General features: G+C 34.1%; 2 protein-coding genes across 2 annotated transcripts in view; one reads left to right on the top strand and one right to left on the bottom strand.

Annotated features, from left to right (window-relative positions):
• The window catches only part of LOC111386383 (cation/H(+) antiporter 18-like), a gene marked incomplete at its 3' end in the record, with an annotated part of 17,900 nt that extends 16,742 nt beyond the window's left edge, over window positions 1-1,158 (bottom strand). The window contains exon 1 of the mRNA XM_023010841.1: window positions 955-1,158. Within this exon, the coding sequence (XP_022866609.1) occupies window positions 955-1,158 (204 nt within the window). The remainder of the gene's footprint in view (window positions 1-954) is intronic.
• A 3,073-nt stretch (window positions 1,159-4,231) lies between these two features.
• Window positions 4,232-6,110, top strand: LOC111386382 (ethylene-responsive transcription factor CRF1-like). Its single transcript, XM_023010839.1, has one exon. The coding sequence runs from the start codon at window positions 4,796-4,798 to the stop codon at window positions 5,855-5,857; it is 1,062 nt and encodes a 353-aa protein (XP_022866607.1). The 5' UTR covers window positions 4,232-4,795; the 3' UTR covers window positions 5,858-6,110.
• The last annotated feature ends 6,797 nt before the right edge of the window (window positions 6,111-12,907 follow it).

Below are 12,907 nucleotides of genomic sequence, written 5' to 3'. Positions count from 1 at the left end.
AAAAAAATAAATAAATAAATCAAGTGATCATTTGCATTTCAATGGTCAAGTCATTAGTCTAAAGGAGAAAAATGAGTGCAAAGATGGATGACCGAAATTTGACTAATGTTTAGAGTACATGCCTTATAAGTGCAAATTACTCGCATGTGTGTAGAGGAGGGGAAATTGACCAAGATAGGCTAGTGGACTGAATCAAAGCCAAGATAAGGTTGCTGGATTTGATCAGCCCAAATCATTTCACATCATCGATGTCCAATGAGCTAATGTGGAACCACTGATCATGTGTAAACCACGTAATTTATAGATAAAATAGATCTTTTATTGTACGAAAATTTCTTAAAAATTCTAACTTTCATATTTCAATGGTTTTTGAGTGTTTCTTAACAACTATGTTGCATTGAGTTTTTGCATGCTTAGAAACTCTTGTACCCGCTTGTATTCATATCTTCCATCGAAGTGCGGCTCATTTAACTTTTGATGGGTTTTATATTTATATTTTGTTGGTACTTTCATTATGTTGTATTAAACATGACAATAACAAATTTCGTTACGTATCTCTTCTCGACTCGTGTCTTGTTTTATTTTATTTAATTTAACATTTAAAGCAAGGCTACTGTGTTCTAACATATTAGCTTTCTCAATTGATCATCCAGTATTGTTTTGAGCATATTTTACTCAGTTGTTAACAAAATTAATTTACCCAAGGTTCACTGCAGTCTTTTTCTAGCCATATGCCCTTATGGTTCCACTCTTGGACATACAGACTTCAACCTCCAAGGTTACAACATAGTGGTCAAAAATTGATACTTCCTCGTGCTGCCAGTATTCTATGATTTAATTTTTTGGAAGCATTTAACTAATTTTCGAAATGTCTAGGATATTCTACAAACTTGAGCTGCACGTGACAAACGATATAGTTAGGAAAGAGATGAAATAAAGACATAAGATACATACTGAACCGAGTAAAGAAAAAGGCATGATCAAGTGTATTTTAACTATATTATTTAACATACTAAACACGTAAAGTCCATTCAAATCAATACTCGAACTTAATAGAAATCGATCAGTAACAAGTGGGCAAATAATACGAGAACATAAAGCATTGAGGAGAATAATGTAAATAAACAAGTCAATCGACGGCTTCTTTGTCTGATGCATTGGTGAGGAATGTTTGGATCACTTTAAATCAAGAGACCCAATAACCTTGGGCCGGCCCATGCCCACTGAGTCAGAGTTACTGTTCTATACTTTTTCATTTACGTTTGTACGAAGAATAATATTATTTATAGTTAGCAACTGTTAGTAGTCATCTTATGTGACAATTTCTTATTTAGGGTCCGTTTGATTACAAAGATGAAATTTGAATGGAAAAAAAAAAAAAGAATTCAAGTAATTGAATTACCTAGAAATTATTTTATTGGAAATTGTTAATTATTGTGTTTGATTGATATAATTTTTCACGTGAAAAATGTTAAAATAAAAGTGTTTTTTGTGTTCGTTTGACTTTATTTTACATGAAAATTATCAATTAAAGGGATAGAATTTACTGGTATTGAAGATAGAATTTGTTTCTATTGCAAAAAAAGAAAAAAAAAAACTAGGAAAATCATTTTTCTTTTGGTGTTCGTTTGACATGCAAATTGTCAATTAAAGAAAAATATTTTTTTTATAATTAGAGATAGAATTTGTTTCCATTGGTGGGAATTGATTTTCAAGGAAAACCAAGAAAATATCTAGGTGGTAAGAAAATCAATTACCTGGAAAAAAAATATGCTATCAAACAACAAAAAAAGGACGTTCGAATTTGAATTTCATTTTCCATAAAAAATAATGTGCTATCAAACATGCTCTTAATGAATTTGCTTGTTATTATCAAGTCATTCATTAATGCCTTAAATAACAAACTATCACATGAGATGATTATTGACGATCGTTAACTATGAATAATATTATTTTTGTATAAATTCTAATACGGTATTCTGAATTTGGTTGATTTAATTGCAACACATAGCTACATTTAAGAGCCGTTTGACAACTATTATTATAGAAAAAGGAGTTTTGAATAGTGATTTAAGGAAAATGTGTGGTTAAAACATAGGAAAAAAATTTAGTATATGTATAGAATATTTTGTTGTATGAATGTATGGTTGAAAATAATCATATAACAAACCATAAAATAAATTAATGAGGGTCAAACCAATACTAAATTTCATCTTATTGTCTGTAATTTGTAATGAAGTGTGTGCTGGGTTAAGCTTATAAGAAAGAATTAAAAAGTGCTTTAAGTTATTTTAATTTATAAGTAACAATTTGCCTTTTTACAGACTCGTTTCTATATTTATTTTTTCTTTTTGATTGGAGTCTGAATTTTCTTCGTTATAGAAATTAGGACATCAATTTGATTACTATTGAATTGAAGACACCAAAATCTTGGTGCATTTTTAATGAAGGTTACTGTAGTTTCGGAAGGTCAGAATTTAGTGTAGAAACAAAAAACGGGGAGCAGTTCACCAGCACCAATAATACTATCAGTGTGTTACTAATTGCAGGGCAATGATATATGTGGCAGCCCCCTATTGGGGGACGTCACACGAGGGCTGTCCAAGGAGTTTAATCCTTAACCCATTAAATCTCATCAAATTAAATTTTTATTTCATCTTTTCAACCACACAATTTTCAATAAAATAATATTATACGTAAATAAAAAATATTTCATTCTTTTACAACATTCATTTTTCAAAAAAATATTATTCCTCCCATTATAATACAAATTAATGGGGCCAAACGTGGACCTTAATTGCATCAAAGCCTAGGTTGCCTCCCATGTGTATACAGTTATACTTAGTGCATGTTTGGTATTAAAATTTTTCCTTAAAAAATTAATTTTTTTTACTGTTATTTCACTATTTCAGCCGTCATTTTTAACTTCTTCTCTCAAAGATAGAACCAACTTTTCTCTTCAACAGTCAAAAAATTAATTCTCCAAATCACTACCGAACAAGCCATTACCGTGTTGTACAGTAGAAATTATTAATTACAAAAAATTCAAATTAATTGTTTTGAATAATATTTTCCATATTATAGTTAAAAGGAAATCGTAAAAAAAGGAGTCAACCCCTATAATTAGCCGTAAAACCTATTCCGTAATGACAACAAAGACCTTTCATTAGTTTCATAATTAATGATTAGTGAAGTAATTAAGAATCATAATTAACCATGCCGTTAAAGTGAGGGGTTAAATATCTTTCTCAAAGATAGACTGTCGTATTACTCACTCATTTTGACTGAGAAATTAACGGAACCGTCCCCTCACGTACCTGTTTTTCACAAATTTCAACAAGCAATTAAATAGGAAAAAATGGTGGAAAAATTGCAGTCTCCCACAACTATTTCTATGGAAAATTGAGCTTCAACTTTCAAAAAAAGCAAAGTAAGTCGTCAACTTTTTTTTTTTTATAGCTAGGGATGGCAATTGACGGAACGGACCTCCCTGTCTCGTGTCCCTTCAAGTATTTTCAAGGAATGTGACATGATTAAGATATTTTCATTCATTGTGCAATTAACTTAATTATTTATATTATTTATCTTGAATACAATTTAAATTAAAAATATTATTAATAATATAAGATAATAGTCAAAGTGAATCATACAAAGCAGGATAAGGCCATTTTGCCAACCAAATTTATTATGTAAAACCAATTGTTAACAATAGAAACTAGTCGTGTCTATTAAATCATCATGTTACCATTATTACTTGACTATATTAATTTAGTTCCAACTTTGGTTGGCCCTTTAAATTTTAGGTTATACGTTTTTCACTAAGAATATATGACCATCATTTAAAGTAAACTAATAAGGCGTAAACTGTTCGGAGGATTAGCTAAAGATCATCAGCATCTCATTAATTGAATTTGAACCAATATCTTGGATTTTTTTAGCTTTTACAGTTGTCTATAAATGTATGTTATAAACTGATTGTACAGAAACAAATTATTAATGATCATTTTGCTACTCAAACAATATGTTGAGGACCAATGTTGCAATTTATCCAAAAATGCAAACAGAAAATCCGTTTCATATACATCACCCATTCACCTAGGTCCTTGAGACACGTGTCAGATGGATATTTTCCACTAGATGCGGCGGCTGGATTAAATTAATTCTTTAAATTCTCATCAAGTCAGTGATACACTAACAATTAATCGCACTAAAATCTTAATTAATTATTTCAAAAAAAAAAGAAGAAGTTAGAATTAGAAAAATTAATTTACTGTTCTGCATTATGAGGCTCCTTCGGATCCTATAAAATAGTGCGTTTTGCAGTATTTTCGGCCAGCTGAATTCTTCTTCTTACTTGATTCACCCTTCACTCCCAAATCCTTCTCTCTCTAAAACCGAAGAATTCCTGAAGAAGAATAGCAGAGGACTGCAAGTTTCCATCTATGTTTTTACTCAGTATTTGACTGTATCCACTTTCAGTGATTCCCTTCGACCTATATTCCCTCAACTTTTCTTGAAAATTTTTCACTTTTTTTTCTTTCTAAAGAAATACATACACGCAGTGACTGTGTGTAAGGTTTATGATGCTCTCTTTATGGAAATGGGAGTCTCTTCTTTAGAGTATCATTCCTTTCCTCGAACTTTCCCGTAATAATCCTAGATTTTTTTCTTTTTCTGGTTCACGGTTTCTCTCTTTAACTTTGCTCTTTCTCTTTATTCTCAAAGAATCTCTTACCCACCTCTTTATTCTCTTTCGCTTTCAAATGGACTCTGAAAAAAGTCTTTCGATTCTTGAATGAATGCACAACGACAAGAAGAAATCATGTTGTCCAATAAAGGAGTCAAGTACAGCGAACACTTGAAGCAGACAACAATCGACAGCAACGAGGCTGGAAATTCTATTCCTGGCAGGAAAAAGCCATCCCAGATGGAGACACAGTCCGGCGACGCCGCAGACGCCAGAACAATCAGGTTTTCTTTCACCGACTCTTACGCCACTGACTCCTCCAGTGATGAAGAGGGATTCTTTATCAAACGCCAGAGAGTGAAGAAATTCATGTACGAGGTGAAAATTCAGCCAAGTTGTAGAGAAAAAGGAAGTGTCAATGTTAATGAAACTACCACTGCTCCGGCCGTTTTGGGAAATAGCCGGCGGCCGTCCAAGGCGATGAAACGGAAGAAAAGTAGTGGCAGACAGAAACAAAGCGGTGAAAATGATACCAGAGTTGGAAATATGAGGAAGTTCCGCGGCGTACGGCAGCGGCCATGGGGCAAATGGGCGGCAGAGATTCGAGACCCCTTTAGGCGTGTACGGCTGTGGTTAGGCACATACGACACGGCGGAGGAGGCTGCTATGGTATACGATCACGCGGCGATCCAGCTGCGTGGTCCTGACGCGCTCACAAATTTCTCAGCTCCTTCGCGAACGGACAACAAAACAAACTCCGGCGAGGAGTCCGACAACATTGTGAAATCACCTAAGTCTGTTCTCCGATTCTCCTTGGCGACTGACTCGCAAACCGAAGCTGAAGCTGAAGCCGAATCATCGTCGATCTTTTCGCCGCGAAACAATGCCGTTTCGTTGAAGGAGAATGAGGATATTGCCTTATGGGAGAACCTCTCGGACTTTCCAATATTTCCGTCGGGTGAAGATATGTTGCGGGGATTCGAGGACCCGCTTCCCGTACTCGGTTTGTTCGATCAAACGGGTTTCCCAGATTGTATCCTCGGGTTTAATTTGGATTGTTGCAACGACATGCTTGTTGAGTCTAGCAACGATGCCGGTTTTGGGCAGACGGATGACTACTTTCAAGAATTTGGTGATATATTCGGGTCGGATCCTCTAGTTGTACTTTGAGTTCTGAAAAGTTTTAAGAACGAATTCGTTTCAGTGAAGAAGATTATGCACAACGGCGGGATTTGCGAATTAGCAAGAAATAAGAACATCCATCTTTTGCTGAATTATCGGATGTTTTTTTCTTTTTCTTCTTGGGTTTTGGTGTTGGTGTGAATTTATTAATTTATGAGTAGTAAATTGCAATTATTACAATTATTGTTGCTATTTTAATTATGAATTATTTCTAAGATGAGATGAGACATGTCTTTTGTCATGTGACTTGCAAAGTTGTGAATTAGGTGAAGGATTAAAATGGAATGACTCCAAAATGTACCAAAAGGGTTGCCTTGCTGGTTATAAAGATAGAATTTCCTTTGGCAATATAAAGCTATTTCAAATCCACCACTGTGCAGTGAATTCGTGTATACATAGAAATAGAGAAATTTTTTAGTGTGGATTTCAAAGTCTTCTTAGATTCTTCTAGTTGACACTAAAATGCGTATTACGTGTTAAAAATATTTAGACGTGTAATAGGATGTTTCAAGTGTTACAAGAGAAGATACAATTAGTCCAATGTAAAATATCCTTCGTATCAAGTGTTCGTAGGGTTGTAGACTTGGGTGTGGCCTGGGAAAAAATTGGTTCGAGCCAAAGCTCAACTGAAAATTTGTGGCTTGGCTTGAGCCGTACCGAGCAGTGCCAGTTTATATATATATAAAGTAGATAGTGAGCTGCCTGAAAAAAGGAGGTCATATGTTGCCTGTGCATGGGTTTGTAACATGGGCCATTTTTGGCCTATCGCACAGGCCAACTCAGGCTAGGACTTTTTACGTGGCCAGGTCGTTGACCGTTGGAGCCAACAAGCCGTTTTAACACCCTTAAGTGTTCATCTTGTAATTATATGAATTGAAACCGATGGGTAAACATTGTCCTAACAAGCTTTTAAAGCATTTGTTGAGGCTTTACTTGTGAGTATCGAGTTCGCTAGTGGCTCAGTTGTCAAGGTTGTGTATAATAATGTTGAGGAGTCATTTGACGGATCACATGTCTTGTAGCTAATGTTGGCTTGACATGTTAGTAATTGAGGGTCTCAATAGCTTTATGGCAAGTTTTTTCTACCTAACAATCTACATGAACCCTAGTAGATAATATGCGTGTCACGTGAAGAATAGGTTTAAAGTCTATTGCCAAATCGAACCATAGCCTTAAGAGAGTTTCAGGTTTTTTGAAAATTGTAAAAGGCTTTTGCTATTGTTTAGGAATGGCAGAGAAACCCGCCCACCCGCCAGCCCGCCCCGCCCACCATGGGGCAAAAAAACCCGCCTCAATGGGTTGGCGGGGAGGGGTGTAAATTGTCGTCCCGTCTCGAGTCTTAGGGGCGAGGCGGGGCATGGCATAGTGGGGATGTCCCGCCCCATGCCCCCCTTTTCTTTTTGTTGTAGTTCCTCCTGCTGGATGAATGCCCGATTTGTTTGGGATGAGTGGCCTATAGGTTGGTCTTACATCCCCGCCCCGTGCTTTTTTTTTCGTTGTAGTTCCTCCTGCTGGATGAATACCCAATTTGTTTGGGATGAGTGGCCTATAGGTTGGTCTGTAGCACATCCCATTATACAATAATTAGTTATTCAATTATGCGTGCTTACGGGAATTCTGCATCTGCAGTCAAAGCAATAAACTTCATTTGACGGAAACTAAAATAAGGATGTTCTAAAGAAGCGAAAATAAGAATTTGAGGCATGGCTGCAGGAAATTATTCAGCAAAGCATGAAATAGTAAATTTGAAATTATATAGTACAAAAAATTAAAATTAGAATTTTTTTGCAGTATGTGGATGAAAAAAAGAGTTCTAGTATTTATATCTCTAGAAATTTAATGAGGAATTTTACTATTGCAGTTCTTTCTCGCTCTTGCAATTTAAAGTTCAAAAATAGAAATCTGCAGTTCAACGAGGACCCCTTCAAAGTAATACACATCCCATTATGCATAATTGAAAAAACAAAAAAATGGTTCAAGAAACGGGGCAAGCCCCTCGCCTCACCTGGGTTTGTACCGCCCCACTGCCATCCCTACTATTATTAATGTTACTTAACTGTTAAAATAACTGAATGACTTATTTTTAAAATTGATCAATAAAATTACTCGATCACTTATAATTAACTTAAATAAGTAAATTTTTTTAGGCCTTACGATCTACTCACATAATCAAGAAACTAGATTCAAGGGTGAGTCGTAATTGTTTATAGCGATCGACCTCTTAGCCCATTAAACCTAAACCTGTCTCATTAATCTTCGAAAAGCTTGGAAAAAAAAAATGTTACTATTTTTTAAATAAAAAAAATTGAGCACAGAAAATGATATCATGGTTCGGAAAGGCAGGCCAATGTATTTGTCTTTACCGACAATTTCCTTTGGATGAATCAAAATCATAAATCATCAACGTATGGAGACGCCTTCAGTTTTATTTCCTCAGGTGATGTTCTTTGGGACCCTTACTCGTGTGTTTGTCTGCCGGCCAAATTTAGTAAATTAAAAGTTATATTAGGACAAACAAACCCCAATATTTCTCCGAAAATTAGTTCCGATGCGTTACCGTTTGATGATTTTAGAGGAAGACCGTCAATTTAGTAATAAATACTACATTGGAATTTAGAACGAATTGGAGCGATGAAAAATATTTATGTCATGAATCTTAATTATGTTGAGAATAATCTTAATTTTCTATTTTTTTCAGCTTTAAACTATTGTTAACTTGTTTGATGCAAATTAAGAAAATGTAGGATCTAAAAGAGTACCAATAAGAACAAAGAATGAACGAAAGCATGTTTTCTTTCAAATGAATGTGTTGTTAGTTAGATGAATTAATTTTCTATATTCTGCTCAATTAATCTTGATCTCAATTACAAGATCTAGGACAATTTGATTTATGTCCACCTAAGTTTGTCGTGAATTTAAATTAAGATTTAAGTTAGGATCGGGCATAGTAACATACTTGTTCGACTAGATGCTCACAATCACTACTTTCCTTTTCAAGTGGTGTGCAAATGCTTCACTTTTCACTATGCCACGAAAACTTTGACTTAGCTCCCAAAGGTAGTCAATCCTACTTTGATTTACTTTCACCTACTACCCCCATATTCCACTATTAGGTAGGATGGTAAATTTAGAGGATGCATGTATGTTTTCACAGCTTAAGTTCAAAAACTCCATTTTTAGAAATATAACACTAATAATATTAAGGAAAAAGAAGCTAAAATAATACTCATTAATTAGCTTCTTATAGTTTTCACTCAAATGACGAGCTCACAACACACACTCCCATGTGTTCACCGAATCAAGAATCAGAGGCGGACCCATAGTGGGTCCTAATGGGTCACGTGACCCACCAACTTTCAGAAATTGATTTTTTTTTCTTTTTGGCCTTCAGTCCTCTTCAGTAGAACCCAGAAGAAGACTCCAGTGCCCAAATGGAAAAATTGAAACCCATCCCTAGTTCCCTTCCCTTGGAAAATCAAAACTCACTCTTCTTCTTCTTCTTCTTCTTCTTCTTCTTCTTCTTCTTCTTCTTCTTATGTTGATGAACACTCTTCCACCGACATAGCATACTATAAATGTGTTTAGTTGTGTGTATTGTGTATGTATTTAAAAAGAAAAGTTCCATAGTGAATCCATCCGTGATTGGTGATATCACAATTCAGGAACTGAGTTGGGCAAGGATCTTTGGACTATCAACACATAGATATTGAATTATTTGGCTGTCGATCAGAGAAATGTGTATTGTATTGTGTATGTAATTATCATGTAATAAGAAAGTGAGAGAACTGAGAGTGGAAAGAGAGGTAAAGGATTAAACAAAGAGAGGAGAGAGAGAGAGTTGTGAGTGAATAAACTAGAAAATCATAGAAACCAGTATGCCACCGTGTGTTTTATTGGAATGAGAAAATTTCATTTGTGATTTGGGGGAATAAAATAATAAAATATTGGATAGTGGTCTTTGATGATCAAAGTTGTGTAACTTCATTTCATTTCATAAAATTTTATTTTTCATGTCTAAATTTAATAGCGATGATCTAGAGTAGTCGGATGAAAATGTTTTGGTTATCCATATATTTCGATAATTTTTTTTTTCAAACATTTTATTTTTATTTTTCGAGCACCGTATTAAACCATTCTATTGCATATCGAACATTTTTATTTTTTATTTTTTACAACATTTTTGCAATTTTGATTGTGTCAGGGACAGATCTAGGTTCCGGCTAATACATAACAAACTAGGCTAACATGTAAAAAAAATTAAATGTACACATAATTTTTATACTTATTTTTATTTATTTATTTATTTTTGCCCTAAAAACTATTAAGAGGGTGTTTGAGACTCATTTTCATATAAAAATGCATTTTAGAATAGTAAAATAATAAAAAATATGTGGTTAAAAAATGAGGAAATTTTTTTGATTTACATGTAATATTATTTTGATAAAGAATGTGCGATTAAAAAGAAGAAAGAGAAAAATACATTTTGAAGAAAATGGGTATCAAACGGGGCCTAAGTGAGCTGGGGAGGGAACTGGGCTACAGCCCAACCCAATCTCCTATATCCGAGATTGTGCCCTATTAATTCAAAATTTTTGTGTCTGTCACTGTCAAGAATGTTAAATATCAATCTACGTGGTGTTATGATAACCATGATATTGACCAAAATGAAGTTGTGTTTATTGAATAATAACACAAAGGTAGTGATCACACCAAGGGCGGATGGACGTGGTAGGTCCAGCCCAGTATAAAAAAATATTGGTCCCTTTGACTCCGCCCCTATTATAATACTGCTACATTAGTTCAGATTTAACACCACTAAAGTTGAATAATATTACTAGAAATTTCATATACAAAAAACCTATATTTTACTACTTTTGGCTTCTTCGCATATTCATAACTCTTGCAAGATATTGTCGTATTCCTCTTCCATTTGTATCATAACTATACATTGAGGAAACGAGGGTTTTTACTGTCTGCAAGAAGGCTCAAATTACAAGAATTTTTATGACAGTTATCAGTCGTTTGAATCATGATTGAATTTTGTGGTCCTATGATGAGCTGCTACTTCTGAGACATAGATTCGGACAAACGAGCGGCCTTATTGCAACCTCTGCACCACAAGAAAATATTTACTTATACCACATATATATACACTGTTGTATACACTTCAGGGAAATAGAAATGCCAAATTACGTGAGCCAAGAATTTATTAATTACTTTTCGTATTTTTTTTCTGAGCCAAAATTAACGCTCCTTACACCACCAACCTAGCTACCATGTTACTACATTTTCGTCCCCAGGGCACATCTCGAAGTGGTAAAAGGGGAGGGTGGAGAAATCCAGCTTTGCTTGAGGCTGATGCGTCAAAGGTTCGAATCCTGAAATATGGATTTGGCTCTTGGGTAAGTGCAAGTGTACAGCAGCCTTCCACCCTGTACCCTTAGAGGCATAACCTGCGATTTATCTCCCTCACGATACTCCAGGGCAGGGGTGGTGGGGGACCCTTAAGGTTAGGGTTTAACCTTTTTTTTTTTTTTTATGTTACTACATTTTCCTTTTATTTCATCTCTAGTTTGGAATGCTTTGCTTTACTTTTTCTTTTCGTATTTCGAGCATGCCCACTTGATCACGTCTCTACATTTTTCTTACTTACGTGTCAATAGTGTATAATTTATAATAAAATGAGAATGATGAAAGAAGTCACTCTTATAAAGAGACTGTGATGATTGGCACGTTGGGTCGATCTTGAATTTATAAAGGAATTCGATAGGTAAGGCATTTTGAGTACGAGCGATTCACCTGTTTTTTACCATAGTTAAATGTTTGTAAATGAAATTTATTCAATATTTCAACTTAAAGCTTATCATTTCCTAATAAAACACAACAGCCCAAAACTTCCTTTCATATGGCAGTGATATTTTTGTCCATTTACTTCATTCAATATTGTGTATTCTTGAATGGTCTGAAAAAATACACAAAGGGCATTGTGTGCAGGGTGCCTGTTATAGTAAGACAGAAAATGATTAATTGGAAGATGTTGAAGCATCCTAGAAATTAATCTTTGATTAGATAGTATCGTTGAAGAAAATTGATAAACTTTTTCAGGTGACTATTTTGTTTAATTATAATTAATCGTGATAATTCTATGACAACACAAGTAAATACAGTCTTTATTTATTTGTTTATTTTATTTTTTTACGTGCTTTTTCTTGCTTTTAACTGAAGGCAAATGGTTGCCATTGTAAGTAAATAGAATCTCTAGCCGCAGTTTTTGAGCCATTGCAGGTTCATTTGTCTTTTCAGTCGAGTTTTTACCAAAAATCCCTTAAAACATTCACAAGTGAAAAGAAAGAAAAAGAAAAAAAGGACAACTATTTCACAACTTGGATTGGAGTTTGGTCGAGAATTTATAGTGGGTTTGGGTATGCATTTTTTTTGGTGTTTGTAAACACACTTTTTTCACATATTTCATAGGATTTACAAGTACCATCAACTTTTATACAATTTATTTATAAACACTTTTTGGGCATATCCGACCTGAACAACTAGGCAATATTCAAGTACCTAAAAGGGCTAGCTATATTAGAGCCATTATGTTGGAGTTGGATCATTTAGTGTTATGTTATGTGTATTAAAATTTTCCGTTAGGGTTTCTTACTCGATGCTCTATTATAACTAGCTAGAATTAATTTATTTGTACAGTTATTATTTTATCAACTCAATAAATGCTTGAAATTGAAGAAATTGTAATTTCAAAGTCGCTGAACTTTTTATGTACATTGCAACATTATACGTGTAATAAATTCATCACCATTCATATTACTTATGATAAGTATTTCTACTTTTTAATCTCGACTCGCATTTTTTGATGAAAAATTATTTATTAGAATAATAATTTAACTACATATGAGAAACTACTAAATGCGATGTTATCCATGTAAGTGTTATGCCCTAAATCCAATCGATTTAGGTTGTAAACACTTTTAATATATTTAATGCATTTGATTTTGGCGAGATCTATTATTTATTTAAATTAAT

The sequence above is a fragment of the Olea europaea genome, unplaced genomic scaffold (genome assembly GCF_002742605.1).
Source record: "Olea europaea var. sylvestris unplaced genomic scaffold, O_europaea_v1 scaffold3533, whole genome shotgun sequence".
In the NCBI taxonomy this organism is placed as follows: Eukaryota; Viridiplantae; Streptophyta; class Magnoliopsida; order Lamiales; family Oleaceae; genus Olea; species Olea europaea.
Note: the sequence above shows the minus strand (reverse complement) of the source record. Positions and strands in the feature narration are given on the sequence as shown.